The 21,340-nt window shown below is 40.1% G+C and overlaps 1 protein-coding gene across 3 annotated transcripts; it reads right to left on the bottom strand.

The window, feature by feature from the left end:
- Positions 1-759: 759 nt before the first annotated feature.
- On the bottom strand, positions 760-20,244 carry ptp4a2b (protein tyrosine phosphatase 4A2b). 3 transcript variants are annotated; one of them, XM_086171779.1, is made up of 8 exons: positions 19,773-20,244; positions 10,459-10,646; positions 6,824-7,117; positions 6,389-6,497; positions 6,215-6,307; positions 5,970-6,100; positions 3,001-3,075; positions 760-2,529 (listed from the first exon to the last, which is right to left on the bottom strand). In XM_086171779.1, the coding sequence occupies exons 3-8, from the start codon at positions 6,826-6,828 to the stop codon at positions 2,418-2,420; spliced, it is 525 nt and encodes a 174-aa protein (XP_086027905.1). In that variant the 5' UTR covers positions 6,829-7,117; positions 10,459-10,646; positions 19,773-20,244; the 3' UTR covers positions 760-2,417. The 3 variants fall into 3 exon arrangements, with proteins under 3 accessions (XP_086027905.1, XP_086027904.1, XP_086027903.1); XM_086171778.1 differs by having other exon boundaries at positions 10,459-10,563; XM_086171777.1 differs by lacking the exon at positions 10,459-10,646.
- Between the last annotated feature and the right edge of the window lie 1,096 nt (positions 20,245-21,340).

The following is a 21,340-nucleotide window of genomic DNA, read 5'->3' as shown; positions in this document are numbered from 1 at the left end:
TTGCTACTCCCGCCAACCGAAGGAGGGAAGTTCCCAAGTTTGCTTTTTTTTTCCAATGCTTATTTTTCTCGGATCTCGGTTTGCTCTCCCGCTTATTGTGACTATTAAGTCGGATCAAATGGATTTTCTCAGGACCAATTTGTTAAATACGGAAGGATGCCACATTCTAGAAAGCATCTGTAATTGTTAGTCGACGACAAGACGAAATTTTACAGATGATCGGGGGATTTCTTTTGCTTGTGTTGCAAATGCACTTTCCAAGTGACAGCAATATGTTTCGGACCCGCTTAACTTTAATACAGGCAGTCCATGATGAACACTAGTGAGAATTGTTTCGTTATTGTCACCTAACAACCAATGTAGGCAAAATACCCGACCTCTTAACTGAGCATATAAATACATTAAGGCGAGATAAACACCTCTCAAATATACACCTATCAGTATTCTATACTTTTAAAAGTTCTTACATTGGAGTCCCTTCCATTTGAGGCTGCAACTATCTGGACAACTGATCACATTACTCGAGGAGGAATAGTAAAATACTCTGTTCCTCCTCGTCGCCATGGGTAAGGAGGGCAGGACACGCAGCCGCAAACACCTACGTGGCTTATTTACCTATAAAACCTCTGATCCAGCAGAACATTTGAATATAGGTGAATCATATGGTTCCAGGAAATGGTCGGGGTGCGGAAATGAATACCAAAAGCGATATAGTCTACTGTGACAGCTACTTGATATATTGGTAGGAAATCCCACAGGTTGATAAATCCAAACATTTTTTTATTTTACAAACTAGAATTCCTCATAATAAAACACAGTCTACACCTCATTGTCTTCACTACCAGTTGTCGTGACATCGGTTGGACAGCAGAGAGCGCCATTCAACAGGTTAAAAAGTAATGGCCGAAACGGATTACCAGCTTTGGTTGTGAGTAATTTCAGTGTCCTGTGCCTTCCACGTGGTGCTGAGTCACTCTCCACTGGGGAAAGGACATATAGGGCAAGTTAACAGACATGCCTAATGAGAACACACTGTCTGGGAAATACTAATCACGTTGATCACAAAGTACATACTGAGAACACGGTTGCTCACTTTTGAAAGACGGCTTACAGAAAAAGGCCAAAAACAACATGACGAATACATTCGTTGATGCCGAGCCCGTAAATGACAGATTTGTGCGCATAATCGTAAAAAAAAAGAAAAGACAAAGTCTTTTTTTTTTTTCGTTTTTCTTTTTTTTTTTTTTATTTCAATTTATTTATCTTTAAAGAACCAATACGAATTGGGGATGTTTTCAAAATGGGTACAACTATAAAAACTGACCATTTTCACCTTTCTCCACCTTGCCTTTTAGACTGGATCTCCAGCTCGATACATTGAGTTTAGATGAGCCTCTATAGGGAAGTCCTATTGTTGCCTTGTTAAGGAGAACAAACAAAAGCAGGAAAAGTACCTATCGGGTTTTTTTTTTTCTTGTTTGTTTGATTTTTGTTCCTGTTTTGAGTGGCTGAATGAGTAGTTAGTGTGCATGTGTGCATGAAGTCACCAAGGTTTGGTGGGCTTGTATGAGGTGGACAGACTATTGCACTCCAACAAAAAAAAAGAAAAAAAAAAAAAAAGAAATAAAAGAAAAAAAAAATAAAGACATGGCTCTCGAAGGCTGAAAATTCAACAACTATTGGAAACAGTGTCCTTGACCCTGCCTAAATCCTTGACTGCCACAAATATGTTGTGAATAAATATTGCAGACATTTCAAACTCAGTGAACCCCTAAATTGAAAGTGACTTTAAGCAAGTGAAGGGTAAAAGATTACTGCATTTTCAGGTGAACCTTTGATTTTCTGTGGGGAAAAAAAAAAAAAAAAAAAAAAAAGACAAAAGTAAAAACACCCCAATAACAAAATGAACTTTCCCAATACATTTTCAAAGTTTAAAGGCTTTTAAAAGAAACTTTGCCCCAATCATAATATCAATAATAATAATAATAATATAATAATAATAATAATACATCATTGCATCACCATCATTTGTGTAAAATTAAAGTCACAAAATTGAAATATGTTATCTCATGATTACAAGTGAAAGGAAAAAAAAAGGAAATAAAAAAAAAAAAAAAAAAAAACTTAAGGATGGACTCAAGTTAAAAAAAAAAAAAAAAAAAATTCCGGCCCGTGATTGAATGGGAGCCGGGCCCATATGTGTGCTTTGACCTTCCATTCATTGGTTCAGCTGGTGTATCCCCAGATCTGGAATTCATTCATTCAATCACTTGCTCTCTGATCAATTAACCATGACTCAGTATTGACAAATCATCACAATAATTACTCATAGCACGCTCTTCATTTTTTTTTTTTCCCTCCCCCTGTAAGAGGACTCCCCACTAGTTGTGCATAGACAGATGCACAGACAAGCAAGCCTACTGCACACAGCAGTTGTGGCCATTGGTATCCTTGAATCGCAGACGCATTTTGGGTCTATATTTCTCGAGGTAAAGAAGCTGTTTGGAGTTGAAGGCTCCACGTCTCTTCCTAAGAAAAATAGATAGACACAGGGCGGGAAGGGGTATGAAAACAAATTCATCCAAGCGTAGAGAAAACCGTATGGTAAGCACACATGTGGTATGCGAGGTACAGGTTCACTGCTATTACAAACAAGTTTTGCAAAAGTTGCACTGCATTTACCACAACGTGCTGCTTTTGAACCGTCTTTGTCACACTCGACACCATCATTTGAATATTCTTGAACTTAAATTCTTTTTAAACAAGCACGAGCACAAACACACTTTGCACGTGTAGCACCGTCATGCACGGCTACGACATTGGTTTTTACATGACGGCAATGATCTACGTGTAGCATGTCAAGAAACAGGCAGACTGCGAGACATGAGAAAGCTCCTCATTTACAAACTTAGCTTTGTATTTACTTTTTAACTCCAAAAGGAACTCTTTAATGTTGGACATTTCATAAATCTGTAGATCCAGAAATAGAGACACACTTACTGCCTTATGAACTGCACAGCATCCTCATACTTCATCCCACACTCAATAAGAGCTAAGGCCACCAGGACTGGAGCGCTTGGAGGTAAGAGAAAATCAGACGACCACAGTTAACGACGAGACAGTGACGGATTTTGAAAAAATAAAAGAAAATAAATAAGTAGATATAAAGAGAGAGAAGCAACAGAAGATTTAATGCTCGGGTTCACATAATTCCATAGTAATATGGTAAGGGTGGGGGAGGAGGGGTGATTAAACCTGGGAAACAGGCCTGGGAAATCAACAGGGGTGCACAAGTTCACTGCTGCCCTGCTGTGGCACTGTGCTCACACCCCCACAACCACACACACACACACACGTTACAGTGATAACTTACAACAAGACAGCGTACTCCTTTCTCACAAGAGAGCCAGTGAGAAAGAAAAATATATTAAAAAAAAAAAAAAAAACTCCGCGCTGGAAGGGTAAGGGCTCAAGGCCAACAGCGTTTCTGTCATGGAGTTTTCCTCACAGAATGTGCATGGGGCGGTGTATGAGAAGCAGGGAGTAAACAAAAGTCAGAAAAAAAAGGAAAAACAAGGAAAAGGAAGGGTTGAGAATATTGTTAAACAAGGACAAGCAATGGCATTGTAAACACCTGCAGGCACAGAGGGCCGTTTTCGAACGCCGGCCTCTGTGAAGTGGAACAAACTGCAGGGGTATGGAGACGCCATACCATTGCAGTAAACAGGTCAGGGAAGAAGTGAAGATCAATTGAGGAGAAAAAATGCCAATCTAACCAAGAGCGGGCATTGCACGGCCTCTGCGAGACCACAGCAATGCAAAATGCTGAAAGCCACAGACATTTGATTGGCTTGGGGTTCCTCTGTGGTCACAAAAGATATTTTCACACCAGCTTGCCTGAATCATGTGCTCCTGCCTTCTTTGTTTTCACACTTGCGTTATTTGGCAAAACTAGTTTTTCATCCGATGTCTTATCAGACCCAGGATATGAAGCTCATGACGAACAGGAAAATCACATGCAAACAAAGTGATTACTTTGACTTTTTTCCAGGCAGCAGCTACTATCACTAATGATTGACTGACATGCCCAGAAGTGTATTTAAAAAAAACAAGGCCAGCGGACAGAATTAAAAATATTGAATAAATGACTAGAGCCATTTTCAGGGTGGGACTTGCTTCAGTTTTTTGTAGTCTTACGGAGAACCATTTAGCAGTGGCCTTAGCAGAGTCCGAATAAGACTGACATGAAGTCAAACATTGAATAGAAGTGCTCGCTTTTACAAGTAAAATAAAAATGAATACGTGAAAGAAGTACACAGTGTAAGTGCAAATAGGCAATGCACGCAAGCATGCAGTGACAACACAGGAGTAATAATACTTCAGAAGTATCGTAACTAATCATTACATTACTAATCAAGTATTCGGTTAGGTTATCAATGAACAAATACCCAACTGGATCGATTAGGTTGCATATTGTGATCGAGGAGGATTTCTTTCGAGGAATAGAACATAAGCACAGTCGGTTTAGAAATCAATAGTTCTCGATATTAAGCCAAGGACAGTCAGCATCGCAAGCCAGCGTGAGGAGTTAAAACCTGAATCCGTAAGTTTGGTGGGAACAGACCCGACCCGAGTCACAGTCGGTGAAATATGTTTGAATTCCTTTGACGATTTGGACGGAATCGGACTCTGTGTGCCGATAACCAACATAACTCAACACATGTTGCCGAGAGCCAATGAAAAAGAGGAGGCGGGAGAGAGAAGATAGCATTCGGGAAAAAATAAAGGGATTAGGAGGAATACTGAAACAACAATGGTGAACAACACCAGTTTCATGATTAACTTCTGTCCCATGGGTGTTTTTAAGGTTAATGACAAAGCAGGTGCAGCAGCAGATTCCTCACATATCACATAAAAAGAAAAAACATTGCCTGGGACAAAAACTGTTTCAATGTACAGATCCGGTTGCAGTGACACTTGGTAACCTCTTAACTGGAAATTGCTTTTTTATAACCGTACAAGCATTTCAAAGTTGCATCATAAGTACACAACAACATGGTCGGGGAGGAATAAGGTGTGCTGCTTTATGACCAAGTTAAAATAGCCAAACTTTGGTTGAACATCTGTAGTGAAATGCAGTCTTAACTGGTAAAAGGCTGGGCGGGGCCACGTAAGATTGGACCAACATTGTACCAGAGTCGCTTTGAATGTTGGAGAAATGTTAGACGCGCCGATCGAAGCAAAGGCAAATTGCCGCATCCCGACAAGAAGTTAAGCAAAATGGGAGAAGAGAACACAGCGGTCGCTTGTATTTGTGACACGGTGTACAAGCACACTGAGTTGCATTTATTAAAAGGCGAAAAGTCCAGTGAACAGGTTGTATCCCAAACTGCTTGTTAGTCAGTTGTGGTGACCGCTTGCAAACGAATCAAACCGACAGTCTCCAGAGCAAATACGATTACTCTTAAATAAACCAAAACATGGCAAGAACATTGAGAAAAACATCAATATTTGAGCACAAACGCAGCACTTGAATGACCTTATGCTGCAATGTTACCAGTCAGAGCCACGACATGCTTCTAATTACAATATTTATGATTGCTTCCTTAAAATATAGCACACTTGAACATTTTAGAAAAAAAAAAAAAACAGGAAATGCTAATGCAGCTTCTTGATATAAAGTCCACGAACGCACGTACCGATGATACAATACAGAAGGCGTTTTGCATGACAACTATTTTATGTCTGGGCTTTGTTCCATCCTCAGGAATCAACATTTGGTTCAGACTTTTCACTTGTTTCCCATGACTTTGCACAATGTCATAAACAAACTAAGCAACTTGTTTATATGCAGGGAAAAATAAATTAGCGTTGACTCTTACTCTCAGGTGTGAAAATCGTTGTCAAACTAAAATGGCTAACTTCACCTGGCATCTCGACAACAAAACAAAGAAGTAGCTTAAACTCACCGGCCAAGCCCTGCCACACAATGGACAGCGATGCAACAGCCAGGTTCCTCTCGAAACTTGGTGTTCAGGAGCTTGAGCCAGTCATCCACAATCTGCGTGGGAGGAGGGGCACCGTCATCGAAGGGCCAGTCCTGCAGCCAGAAAATCCAAAACCAACGGCAAAGACGATGTCAGTTTGATTTTCTAGAGTTCAGAGAAGACGTTTATTCTGATGAAGATCATCGTGTGTGTATTTTGTCCCTTACGAGGACTTGGATTCCCTCCTTCTCGACCGGGGCCTTGTCATAGGTGGCATCACAAACTCTCACAAGTGTGTGCACTTCAAACTTTTTCAGCTCCTGAGCGGTAACAGCAAGTCTTTTGTAAATGACATTTCATCATCGAAATGCACAAATATATGTGTGTAGATGAAAGCGTACCTCAGTGAATTTGTTAAGCGTGGCATTGGTTGGGTTGTGGGTGATGAGGAACCTCATGCACTCGTAGGTAATCTCGACTGCAGCAGGGCGGTTCATGTTGGCGAGACGGCTTAAAGAACAATTACAATACAATACTCTTACAAACAAAAGCGACTTTTGGCTCAGAAGTCAGCAAAGACCGCTAGGTGATTTATGTATTCAGGAAATGGTTGAATAAATAAAAACGGACAACAAGTGGAGAAGGATGGGTCAACTATTGGGATGATCTAAGCAGAGAGGAGGAACGGAACAAAAAAAAAAAAAAAAAAAAAAAAAAAAAGGATAAACTAGTCCACAACACTATGGGATGTAAAAAATGAAATAGTATAAAACCAAAGACTTAAAGGAATAAAAAAAAAGATGGAGAGATTTCCAGGAGTCATCCAATCCGTTTACCCCATTCAGGAGAGCTGTTTGTGATTGGCTGTTCAAGGAGAAAGTGGAAACCAAAGATTTTTCGTATTGGTTGGGACAAGGCAGAGCGGTCGGGCCAAGGACTACGCGATATCCCAGAGTGGCCTGTGGAGGAGTCAGCAGTTCCTAACGTGCTGGCAGTCAAGGAGGTTTCTGGGTAGCGTAGTCCCTCGGGGGGCAGCCGATTCACTTCTCCACAGGGGTGAGGTGCTGTGCCTGGCAAAATTCTCCGCTCACACACGCCATATAGGTACGGCTCAAGTCAGCACTGAAACCCTGCGGAGAGAAAAAAAAAAATACACACAGACGTCAAAATAAGCCTCGATAACACCACTGGAATATATCAGGTCTTCTTGGCCTCCTCCTGCGCTGCATATTTAGCATAATTTTCTTCTCGCAAACTGGATTAATGTGAACAATTTTGCTATTGGAGAAGACACAATGGAAAAGGTTCACAGTAGAAGTGCACCAAAGTGCACACCTCTAATGTCATCAAAACGCACCACTTCAAATAAATGTAGTATTAGTCAGTATGCTTGTATATAAATTCCTCTCTACTTTAGCTCTGCAAATACGTTGTCATACGTCGGTTTTGTGAGCTTAAAGCTCATGCTGCTACAAACCGCAGTACTATTCACAGTGAGAGTACACACACACACACACACACTTCACGAGTCTTACAAAACAAGTTCATGTCTGGTTGATAACTGGGCAGTGTGTAACAATGCCCTTGACAGACTGACCCTTGCCGCCGCGAACTAGCTGTAACTGTCTCAGCGTAACTTGGGAGTCCGAGAGGCGTGGGTGTCGAGCAAACGTAGGTGTCGTACATTGTCGTTGCCACACTGACTATGTATAGAAGGTGGGAGGGTGGAAAAAGACACGGGGCTTGGACTTTAGCACTGTACCACAGGCTGCAGTCACAAGTTGAGGATTACAGGGTGGGCAAAGCTTCAAACAGGCAGAGCGTTTAAGTCCCACGCTCCCATTTAGCCTCCATGAGACTGACATTTTCATTCATTCTCTTTCTTTTGCCCTCTGATCCAGGATTTCGAAAATGTGAGCAGACTATCCATTTACACAGAAGGCAGAATCGAAAAGTAAATTTAGGAACTGAATTCAGCATTTTGCGTGTTGACTTTTACCCAAGATAACAAAACTATCCATTACTTATTGAATAATGGTAACCAGTGTTATGAAATGTCAAATCTTAGAAGTCTCTTGAAATCTATGATTAGGGGCTACAAAAAAAAAAAAAACATCCCCTCATGATTTTGCTTAAAGTCTGTGTGCCAGGTTGAATGATCATTTATTCATTAAATCAACTGTGAAGATTTTGATCAGTGGAAAGAGATCTGAGACAAATAAAGTTTAACTAGTAGGAAACCCCTCTTCCTTTGACATTAACATTTGTGAAATGGCATTTCAAATACAGATGTTCAAGCAGTCACATTTTGGGGGGGATTAATCTGGAAAATAACCATATTCACTAAAAGGGTATTGATAAATAAAGCCCTAATAATAATAATACTAATAATTCCTGCTCTCTCACTTTTGCAAGCACGCAGGGACACTGCTTTGGAACAGTAACAGGAGCTTTTTATTAACTCATGTTGTGGAAATATATGAACTAAAAGCTATTTTTTTATACAAATCAAAATTTTCTGAGCAATGCCAAAACTTTTTAAAGGCAATGAGGGCTTGGTTGGCTTTATAAATATATATTCTTTAATTTTCTTGTGTTACGGCCCTGTTTTTTTTCCTACTATCGCTATGGCAATGCAGCCAAGGCAAATGTGAGTGCACTAAGGGGGAACAGTTCTGACTGACACAGGATCAGTTCCAAATTAAGTTTTTGCCTCAAAATGGGATAATGAGCAACCAAATGCAAACAATCCATAGAGAAAAGACATTATTCTTAGAACAAACATTGAAACTTCTTTTGTTCGGCTTTCAGTTCCTTTCATTCACTCCCTTCCAAAGCAAAATATATGTGTGTGTGTGTGTGTATATCCCTCAGTATGCAACCCCAGCGCAAACTAATAGTTGTTGGCACCCTTAAAATATTAAAATATGCCTGATATCTGTTCAAAGTTGTTCTTTTGAAGAGCCGGATTTTATTTTTTTTTTAATGTCATGACATATTCTGTACTGCACATAGATGTCATCATGCCTGCCTCAATTGCATTCAGATAAGATTTTTTTTTGAAGGAGGTTTAATAAAACAGAATAAACAAACATCACCTGAGTATCTCTATCTCCTATCAAACTTTGCAACAGTTACAAGGTAAACTAAGTGCAGTATTTTCATCAGCTTCTAACCTTCTACAAATAATACAGATGTTGCTAACATGCATGCGCAGGAAGTAGAGCGATCATCTTTGGAATTGAACATTCCAGGTTCGATTCCTGGCTCCTCCGAGTGTGTCGAAGTGTTGTTGAGCAAGACACTGAACCCCTAACTGCTCCTCCTGGTTCACCAATGACGGGTTAATTGCAGAGAACGAATTTCCCCACGAGGATTAATAAAGGATAAACTATTAACTATTAACAAAAAGAAAAAAACACGAGATGCACCAGGCATACCACACTGTCATCTTTTGCAAAGCCTTTTTAAGTTTTGCACAAAATGACAGCAAATGTCAAACACTGGTACATTTTAACTTTTAAATTGCTTCGCTTTTTTAACTCCTACATTGTATGGCCCAAGCCAAAGCCAACCTCAGCTGGTAGCGGACAAGAGTAAAAAAACATGTAAATATAGATGACAGAACACGTAAGATTTAATGATTGCAATCCATGTAGTCTACATAAGACTATCGACCGTCTGCGTTGGTAACTCGATCACAGGGTTTTAAAATTCTTCTTTTCCTTTCAGCTGCTACCTTCAAGGGGTTGCCAGAACTAATTCCATCATCTAATTCCACCCAATCTCATTCTCTGCATCATACCATGTTTTAACATTAAAAAACTCAAAATCTGCAGATGCATAAATGTGATGAGAACGTTAATAGTCACAACCCGGGCCAGGGTTTCTTGACAGAGCTCATCGATGGGGAAGTAAATAAACTGTGGTGCATTTATTCTTATCCTGTACAGATATGAAACAAAAAAGTAAACCATTTCAAACTGTTCATGTTGTGGAGGTAAATACACATTATTCTGCCATCAATGAAGGATATCGAAAACCATTCCCGGTATTGATAATTCATAGCGTCGTTTCATTTTTGTAGCATTTATGAGTTTCTTCCCAATAGTTATTCAATGAGCTACTCAACTAAAAAAAAAAAAATGACTGACTTGTTTCAGAAAAATAAGATTTTCATGATCGCTGCATGCATTTATATTTCCAAGTAGGCAAATGGTTGGAAGTCCCAAACAAATCTTGAGAAAATATTAACCATTTACAAAGGACTAAATACATATGTAGTAAAGCCCCCAAAGCATGTGAATCTTGAATAAAATGTAGGCTTTCAAAACATAATGCGATAAGATGAAAACAGCGTGCGTGTTTTGAGTCACCATGTGATTGACTCTAAGTTGTGTAGAAAAACACTTCAGAAACTTGTGTTTAAAATATATGCCTCTTACATCTGGCGTTCTGTGTGTCTATGTACCGATATAAAACTGGGAGAAAGGTCATTTGAGAAACGCAGAGGCCCACGCAGTGGCTCAGAGAAAGCTCCCTTGGTGCCCCTGTTCCTGACCATGTGCTCCTCTTGCTGTAAGGGGAAAGAGGATAACATGAGGGAGACTGTCAGAGTTTCAGAGGACATCCCCAAATCAGCTGGCCGCTTCACTGAATCTAGAACGATTTCAGAAAAAGAACAGAAAGAGAGAGAGAGCAGAATAGGAAGCGTGTATGAGCAGAAAGAACTGAAACTGACTGATAAGGAAAACATTATCTCAGAATAGAATGTACATGCAAACCTAAACAGGTGATAACATGGGAACAGGAGCATGGGTAATGTGCGACAAAAATGCATACATTTAAGACAATTCATCAGGTTGTATCAAACTATAAAGACTTGTGAGGACAAAGCGGCTAGCAGTTATTATGAGTCTTTGTAAAACATCCATTCCCTCACATCATTGGTAAGAACAGGAGATGCAAAATGGATGGAGAGGTCTTGGTCATCACGCCCGAGGAGGCGTCCCTCGAGTTAAAGGAGATTTTAAGCCCCGGTAACTTCATAATTGTGGACCACAGTCTACGTCCGTGTTGCGGTTGTCAGGTAAACTATCACTACACCATAATGTTTGCCGGGGACATGGTAAAAATACTGATGATTTGAGAGGGGCGGGTTTCCCTCGGGGCCGAGGAGGTTGTTCTCCAAACGCACACATGAATGAAATATTGGAAGGACATTGGCGCGAACACATTCCTTGTTTTTACGCCGAATCCGAAGTCCATCTTTTTCATCCCCGGTGAAAGATGTTCGCACACATCCGATCCGTTTTGACGGTCTGAGGCTGTGCCTGAGTCTCACTAATGTTTTGTCTGGAACCAAACTGGGCATGACCAGACTGTGCTGCCTTCAAGCAGCTGGAGGGCTAATTTGCTGTGTGGGAGCAGAGTTAAGCAGCGAGGGAGGTGGGGCGGGGGTGCTTGTCATCCACGGCAGGATCGAGAGCAAGGAGGAGGCAGTGCGGGAGTTCCCATTGGTGTTTGAGCAGCTTGGGCTCCACAAGACAGATAAACGCTCTGATGCCTGTGCCCTACATAACCACCTGTTTCCTACATTCAGGGCACTTATTTATAGTGCTTCATTGAGATGATTTAGAATACTATACACTTTAATAACCACAACTAACACTGTAACAAATCCAGGGGGGCAGAGGACTATTGCGTTTTCCTTCTCGCTGTCAAGAGTTTAGCTGTCACTAATTTATTGCTTAGTCAATATTACCGAGGAAGACCAGCAGCAGCACAAATCTTTCAGTATGAAAAAGGACAACACCTTTAAGCCGTTGCTGTTTCAAAACAAAAAGGTATATGACACGCTAAAAGGATGGCTAAGAAAAGGCAGTTAAAAATGTTGGTCCTACAACTGAGCAAAAGGATAGACAACATAATTCATGTTGGGAAGTAGCAAAGAGTTCAGTAGTAACTATAGCAGAGATAAAGCAGCAGCTCACACCTGCTCAGCGGCCCAGCTGGCTGCTTGGAGTGACGTCAATGCTGATGATAAGCTAAGTGGGTGGATCTCATCTCTGTTTAGTGTTGTCCTTACCACTACAATGTTGTATTACGTATGAGCTCATCCCGTTAGCACACCTAAGTCAAACAAAAACATCTTCATTTGTAACGAGTTTAAGGTCGGGTCAGGTAATCAAACAGCTGTCGAGATATCTTTTGTGTTTGTGTTGGTGAAAATGCTAGGACGAGAGACCTTTTTTTGTTTTTAATTTATTATTCAAATGGGAGAGTGAAAACACATCGCCGAAGATAACCCCTGCCATGTCTAAAAATGAAACCTTGATAACTTGTTAAACCGAGTGTCCGATACTGATGTAGGCCAGAACACTAGACTCTGGTTAACCCCTAAATAAAGGTTTGAGACTCACTTGGATCCTCTTGTGGTCTCCTGGAGATATTTACAGTATGTCTGTTCTGTAAATGTGAAATCCAAATATGCAGACAGAGCAAATTCATTCAGATTGGCGGAAAGTGCCTCAAAATAGTTTATTTACGCCTACCCTGAAACGCACTTAATTTAACGTTAAACGCCCTACGCTGGTGACAAGATCTGTGACTAAAATCCATGCTTCATAAAAACAAACACATTTATTACCCGGTTGTCTAGGGCATAGTTCAACTGTAAATGTGGCATTTCAATATGGGGGATTGTGACAGTCCATTGCAGCATTTTGCAAACAAGACACATAAAGGAAGTGGTTTGTACAAGATTGCCGTACCAGTCATGGTTGAAAATACACACACGAACAGACATTCGAGACAGATAGCGAGTACATTCGAGCATGTGCACAAGTATGCACGCACAAACGCACCAACAATATCTGGGGTCCTACCCCTTTCTTTGGGCCTCACTGGCTTCTTAAGAGTAAAAGGCACAACGTTCCAATTGTCAAACAAGCTCGGCCAAGACAGGATTGAGAAAGTGAGCCTCGTACGAAAACTGAAATGCAGCAGTGATCCCAACACTTGCTGTGCCTTTCAACAGAGGAGCCTTGGGCTAAAAATGACATTTCAAGTCGGTGGCTTTTAACGGGGCCTCGGTGAAATTCTGATTACATGGTCGTTTAGGAGTAACTTTGGATGTAGGTATGGATACCGATCTTCAATATTCTTCATATTGTAATGGTTTTGGATTGATTTATCTCTGATCACTGGACTTAAGCATAACCATGTTGACAACGCTGTGATAACACATTGCTAACTGCAACCTAAGCTCTCCTGAGCCCTTAGAATGCCTCATTGCAAAAACACATCACACCTACTTTTAACGCCAAAGACCAAAGCAAGCAGACACAATCCTTGACTTAAATGATTTCCCTCGGTGTCTGAACTGGGCTCAGTGGTTTAGGATGTTAAACTTGTAGCAACTCCCCAAACTGCCTGAGCTTGATTTTTTCCACAAACCTAACATGTTTCAACCTGTGTCTTTGTCAGCCTAAGTGGAGCAAAGACTAGAGGTGCTTTAAAAAAAAGAAAACTAAACCAAATTGAGACGATCTAAACAGTTTTAAAACAAAGCAAGAAAAATACTTTGCAGCAGCAATGAAAGGTATCAACTTTCATCATCATGGATGTAATCTCTTCCATGAATTACCAGCTGCTTGACACATGCTGCCTCGTAATCTGGTGGCAAAGTTATTCCTGCTTTCGGGGAACGCTTTAAAAGTAGAATAGTATAAATGAGGAATCGATCAAACCGTTCATTGATTACGGTTATACCTCGATTGGGAAAACGCTACTTCTGCTCAGCCTCAATTCTTGTGATTCAGGCAACACGCTAGAAAACTGATGACAAAAAAAACGCAATTTTATATCTTCCTGGTACAACTTTTCTTTTTTTTCCCCCCAAATTAATGTTAACTGCCAAAAACCCACGATGCAAATAAGGACACAACAGGGCCGATGAGATACTCTATCCATACCACAGTTCATGTAAGATAAAAGTATTGGCACGAGATGCATACAAAAGCAACCGTTTTATTATCCGTCTATCCATTTAACATAAGTTATCACTCTGCTTCCTGTGAAAAAACTTATCTTTCTGTGCAATATCTGTAGGGGCGTCTTGTATCTGTAAATATGGACCAATGAGAGGAAGCAAAAATATCAAACTCATTCCAAAGTCTGAGGAATAATTCAAGCACATGAACTAACACCATGTTAAAAACCTACTAATCAAAAGTTATTTGCAGCCTCACACTCACACTGGATAACTAGTGTGAAGATCAGAGGCCTCCAAAAGCACCTGGACTGACAGTTGGGGCATTGACAACTGATGCATCTCTGGAAAGTACCAAAAATACACTGGTATCAAAATCTTGAGAAACAGTTCAGCGAAGAGGACGATATCTCATAATGATGGCCTAATCTGTCAGATTGTTTGGACTGGTTACAGTTTAACCACATTTATCCTAAATTAAACACAAGCACATGACAATTTATGATAGAAGGAGGATTAGTAGATGGATTAGTAGTGAGCAAAAAATAATAGGTCCTGCAAAAAAATTAAAACAAACAAACAAATAAATAAAGGAACACACCGATGTCAATCACTCAAGTCAACAGTTTGTGTTATTGAAAAGACTTTAGTGTTTGCCAACACTGATATGCAGGAAATGTATTAATGCTAACCTTAAAGTCAAAAAATCTCAGTCTGCACAAATGTATTCACACATTGACTGAGAAATCAACTTAACTAAATGATTCCAAGTAAAAAAGCAGGTTTGGCCAACACTTACTGTGGAGGACTATCCAGCTATGCCAACCCCATTACAAAGTGTTGATTACTTTGTCTCAAGCGATCAATGCAACATCTCCAATTAGTTATTACTGGGGAAGCAATCTGTGAAAGCAGCCTGGTCTTGACGAAGGGCAGTGTGTGCAGGGAATGTCATAATTATATGCTGCCCAATTCCGTTCTGCTTTGTCACGGTGTCTATATTTTTTTGCATTTAGCTACATTTCAGTGACAGAGCAGCAATTTGGTGGAGATTGGTGTATGACTTGGATGAGGGCAACACAAGAAGATACTGCCGCAGAATCCAAAGTAACACGCCAGAGTTGTCCAAAGGTTTTCAGAGGGCTTTGGTCACGACAGATTAAACCCATATTCTATAAACCACTGCAATCCTGAGAAGGTTTAGAGGGTTCAGAGCGGATACCCGTCTTGAAGAGCCTGAAAAACGCTTCTAAATGGAGGACCATGACTGAATTTTCATGAATTCCAAAAAAATCTCGCTCCAGTCTTTTATGGGAGTTAAAAGTTTACTGACGCTGTAAGCATACACTAATTTAATGAATGAAAAGGCAATACTCTACTTAGACGTGTCAGGACTGAAGTTCAATTAATTTACTTAAATGGCCAAGAATGTATCAATGTTCAGTGCCTCTAAAATGACCCTCACCTTTTGCTTGGTCTTCTAATTAACAAATCAGTAGCCAAGTAGCAGAGACAGCATCACAAAGATCCAGACAAGCGGATCCCTGTTCACATTTGTGCAGAGTCCTGCTGCGACATCAGTTTTTTTCCTGACATTTAGCGAAAAACTTGGCCTTCTGACTGCACCATCAGGAGATGCCTGTTGCTATACCAACAATCTCAGCAGTAGAAACAAGAGCTCCTGTAGGGAATTTAGGTGTCTCTTGTGAAGAGATCAGAGAGGAGCTATGTGCTCTCTTCAAACATTCACAGTGCAAAACTGAAGAAACTGAGGAGAGGTCATGGTTCAGAGGAAATGGCTGCGCTGATCCAGGCACTTTTTAACCTTGAAAATCCAACTTGTCGACTTGAAGCGTAAAATCATAAACCCTGTTATCTAGGATCAGATGCTGGTAGTATTTTCTTTTTTCTTTAGATGATAACCAAAATGAACAGCTTGAGAGCTTGAGTTCACAAAATATGACATAGTCCCATTTCACATTTATTGAAATGTTACAGGAGAACATTCAAGGCAAATGGAAGATACAGTTTGTTCATGTGCATTTACTTTAACACTGTAAAACTTTCCAGACCAAGAAAGGTACATTGCTGCACACTAATACAAACAACAGGTATAATTGTGACTTTCTTCTTATTTCTACCACACCTCTGACAGCTCTTGTTTGACAACATAGCGTCAAACACCATGAAAAAAGTAAGCTCATATCCCTGCCTGTTGCAATAGTTCCAGTAGGGAGTCTTATAGCATCAAGGAGAATTGTCTGTTAGACACTACGGGTGTTAAAGTGCCTTTCCCTTTGCTCTATTTCAGCGCTGTGGCAACAACAGTAAACGAAAACCATGCTGACAAGGGCAGGATTCATTAACCAACTCACAGCAAAAGAAACACATGAGGTGTCCATAGCTACGAATGCATAATCCTCGATGGATTTTCACTTACTGGACTGGAACGAAAAAAAAAAAAAAAAAGAGAGCGAGAAAAAAAAAATGAGAATCTTCTCTTGGCTATCCACATTGGCTGAAGCTCAATAGGAGACTTATTTTGGAGCCAAGCATTTTAGCAAGCTAACAAACACTCAAACCAAAGCTAGTGTTCTTTTGTCAACGCAGCCAGACAACAGGAGACATAATTAGATTTTAAATTGACCAAATCTGTTAAGCCAGTCAATGTGGAGCAGACCTCTTCAACTCTACCTTTAATACGCACAGCCACCCCAGAGCTAAATGGGCTGCCTGTCAGCAGGATACAACATAGGTGTTCTTCTCCCTCAGTAACTCTCCTTGGCTAGTTGGCATCACGTTACTGTATACTGGATTCACCTTTCAGCATTACGGTAACCAAGGCTGAGAACTTCCCCTCCTGTCACATAGACTGTATTTATACTGGTGGGAGATCAAGGAACCATCCTTTTTGTCTGTGAAGAATTGTAGACATTAAATTAGATTGAAGACAACTTTGACAAAAAAAACTTTAAAATGAGCATCAATTACAGTGAACGCAAGTGCTACAAATCCTGTCAGTGAAACCTTTAAAGAGAGTTATTTATTGTATGTTTTGTACATAGAAAAAAGATACCAGTCAAAAATTAATTTAATCCCATTTCCAACAGTCCAAACACATGTATTTTCATAAGTGAACTTTCATGGATTCCGCGCACAAAAAATTATTTAACGCTACACAAAAGCCTTGAGACACAAGTTGAAGGAGTTTAACCTGCAGTCTGGCATCTCATGAATGAGAACCTTCCAGTGTTGAGATGTAGACCAAAGATCCCTCAATTCAAAGCTTAAAAACAAATCCCGAAAGTTTGTTTACTCAAGTCCACATCAGCCTGATATAGTGTAGATGGAATTACATGCCTATTTTGAAAGAGCTAAATACACAAGGAGTTAGATATTTGACAACTAGGGTATTGGGCTATATTCCTGCAATTAGTTCAATAAGTTACACTTTCAATGTTGAATATTAGGAAGTGGTTACTGGGTAAAATTCATCATCATACATAATATAAAACCATTAACCTGACAACAGATATAATAGTCCCTAAACTGATAACTGATGAAAACAAGACAATGGGGATTTGTTTTATAATTAGCAACATGACTAGAATGTGACATTTTAATGATTTTCTAGAAATACATAAATTCCTTGTGACTGAATTTCTTTCAACAAGTATGTAATTGTGAGCTGCAAAGTAAAATATACTGTAGTCGAATATAACCCAGGGCAGATTTCAACATTTTGTTTAAGTATGAAAAAAAAAAAAGACCAAATAATAGCCAGTACCAGCTACATACTATTGGTATGTCAATTTTTTTCATACCAGCTAACAATCACAATAAGCAGATAAATAACTAGTGGTAAAAGAACAAGCAGTGGGAGTGAAATTTCAATTTTCAATTGTCATATCTTGGCCCAAATTAAAGCACAATTAAAACCCAACTCTGCAGCCACAACCTGAAAGCTTTTTAAATAGCTGTACAGGTAATTACCTTCCCCATGCAACAAATTTAAGAATTTGCAGAGTCAAACCACAGAATATGTACTTCTAAACAAGGGAGAGAAAAAAAAACAACATTCTTTACACCAGCAGTATGCAGTGGTACTCTTGAAAAGTGTGATAACTTAGTGTGAAAAGTGTGATAAGAGAGAGCAACAACTGAAAAGTAGCAGGCTAAGGTTGACAAAAAAAAAGAAACAATACAGTTGATCAGAATTTGATCCGCTTTTGATCCTCCCCTCATTCTTCCTCATCCACGAGAATCAACCGAGGATATCTTTGATAATAAGTCTTATCGTCTATGCTGTCCAACAGAATTAGGTCACCTTGCAGTGACTCATAAGAGGGCGTTAGTAATTAGCTTACCTGTTACAACAGTTAGGCATTGACTAAGACGACTATGTTAGCGGGACTGGTCTAACCCATTAATTTCTATTAGTTACACACTGGAAATGATTACCAGGGAGGAGACTGAGACCACTGGAAGGTCATAAATTGAAAACTGAGAGCCATGGGAATGTGCTGCGGCCTTTAGTGTCACAGCTGCTCAAGTCAACTTCCTCTCAAAGTGCATTTCCTCATTTCACTTCAGCCCACATGGCTAAATAGTTAGGTGCTTTCCTTTTGAAGAAACCAGACAAGGCTAAATTATAGACCCCGCTAAAGCCAATGTTGGCTATATGTCTACATGGAACGTCGACATTATCCAGTTAAAGTAGCGAGTTAGAATGAAGAACTCTACAAGTCTAACCACCTTGTGCATAACAACTTTGATCAACAGACGGGAAACGTCGGGTTAGCGACCACCTCGCATTCTAAATAAACATTTATCATGTTTTTTTTTACTTAAAAATGGGTCACTCGTGCTCTGAACCAACAATAGTCACAAAGGGCGGAAGGCAGTTAGCTTAAAGGCTACCTGCTGCTACCCGAGCTTTCCACAGCTACCGTCGTGTGTTGTACCCACCGCTGAACGCCGAGGAAGCTCAAAAACACACCGATTCGGAACATGTTGAAAATCATTACCGTCGTGACGCTGTCAACAATTAAAACCGAACCTTCATAATTGTATTAACCGCGGATTTTGTAAACGATAAGAGACAGACCACGGGGAAAAAAGGCTACATTCACTGACTAAACCCATAGCTCATAGCGCGAGGTCTTGAATCCTGAAATTGCGGACGACGTTCGGCGGCTTCTCTGACATTTATCATTAGTCTTAGAAAAGAAAGTACACCTGTATTTTGTAACAATAATAATACCAGTAATAATAGTAATTTACACACGTTAAAGGGGAAAAGTGGCCGTGGCACGAGTCAATAGCAATTCTATCGTACGTTTGGGGAAATTGCCTCAGCTGTGAAAGCAAGCTAATGTTGCTGCATTAGCTTGAAGTATAGCCTAGCCACTATTTTCCCGTTAACGTCCAATTTTCCTGTCTGATACATTTGTGGATTACATTATTCCACTGCGGCACTTACAAATTCCCACATCTAAAAGTAGTTAATCGGAATAGTTTGGGCTAATTTTGTAAAACATGCGTTACCTAAATATAGCAGTACGAGCACGACTCTGAATGCTAACGTTAACGTGGCTACAGTGGTTCGCCTGCTCGGAGCAGCGGTCATAGCCGACAACTTACTTTAGCTTGTGTTGTGCTAATCTCCCAACAATACATAGCCAAACAACTGACACACGTATCGCGTGTTTCCGATGTAAAATCCTAAATAATCTACTCGGAAACACCTGAAGAGAGACCAGTTAGAGCAAGATAAAGTGTTTGCAACTTACAAATAGCAGGATGAACATTGAAATCCCGTGACTTGCCCAGAGAAAGTGTGGGGAGTGCAGGAGCCGCTGTCAGGTTGCCTTTTTGTTCTTCTTCAATGTGGCAGCTCGAACTGTTGTTGGGGAGGAGCCTTCCCAGTGCGCCGATACCTTCACGACTATCGGAAAATTTAGAAAATTGGAAACGCAAGTCTGTATCACGTTGATGTCAATCAATCTCTTTAATTTTCATCCTTTTAAATTGATATTTCAGTATCTCTGAATCATCCGGTTTCTATTTTCTTGCGAGCGTGTACGGACACATGTGACCTGGTGTTTTTTTGTTTTGTTTTTTTGTTTTTCGAAATGACAACAAAATTCTTGATTTATCATCCCATCCGATTGTTTTTGCACATTAAGTAAAATAAACATTTAAGGTGTTTTGTTTTTTTTTCTGTTTTTTTTTTTTTTGCATGGAGACTATGATATGATTTATGCGAAGCTTAGCACCGACATCCGAGAATCTGCACAGGCTGCAAGTTTGGTGAATTAAAAGGCGTCTGAATGAAGGTGTTTTGGACTTTACCAGCTTTAAGGAGAACTTGAACACCACATGAAGGGTTTGGCGTCAGTGCGACGTAAGAAGAATCCGGGTCCATGATGACAGCTCACCATAGTGACGACAGTTCCAGAAAATAACCGCACGGTGCTGTGCCTGTGCTCGGTAGATGCTTGTTTTTTTTTAAATATGCATTATTCTCAATGGCTAACGTTGACTTGTAATCCATTCACCAAGGGATAAGGCTTAAGGGGTGGCACATTGTTGGCGGTTATCTCAACAACAGCAAGTTCAGTCCCGGTTGCTGTTTAAATAGAAGTGTTTTGGTTTATGTCTTATATGACTACCCAGAGAAATAATAATAAAGCCCCTGATTTCACACCACTGAGTTAACGCTTCTCGACCTACCCCGCTTTTAGACAGTACAGCAATAAGGAGCACAAAACCATGGTCTTGGTGAAATATCTCTTCAGTGGGGATCATCAGAAGGCCCTTGGTCGGGGTTTATGGCCAAGAATCTGACGCACACATGCAGTGACTCAAGATTGTTCAATGTTCTCCTCCGGTCATCTCATGTCTTATCATCCTTGGCTCGGCGAGCAAGTCGCACATTGTTTACTGATAAAAATTATTTTCACGAACAAGTATCGGTCAAACAACTGTTTTGATGAAACCGGCAGATCAGATAAAAGGTCTTATAAAAGCATTTAAAGCCTGAACTCCTGATTGTACTTTAAAAGACTTTATCACCCTCTAGTGTGCAGATCTCCACCTACAACTGCACACAGATACAAAAAGCTACAATTTTTTTTTTTTCTTTTTTGCGACAACACATACTCACCGATGGTGGGTATTTGAATGTCCAGTCATCATAGTCAAGTGCAACAAGGAAGTAATTTCATGCCAACGGGAAATGACATACAGAAAAGGAAGTCTGGCACACATATACAAGAAGGTTTTTATTGATGTGATATCAATACAATCAAGTACTGTAGATTTTGTATAAGCAGACAAACATTTTCAATCAAAAGGA

Source organism: Fistularia commersonii, chromosome 24, assembly GCF_037954325.1.
Source record: "Fistularia commersonii isolate RoL2024-O1a breed Wild chromosome 24, RoL_Fcom_v1.0, whole genome shotgun sequence".
Classification (NCBI taxonomy): Eukaryota; Metazoa; Chordata; class Actinopteri; order Syngnathiformes; family Fistulariidae; genus Fistularia; species Fistularia commersonii.
This window is presented reverse-complemented; position numbering and strand designations above follow the sequence as displayed.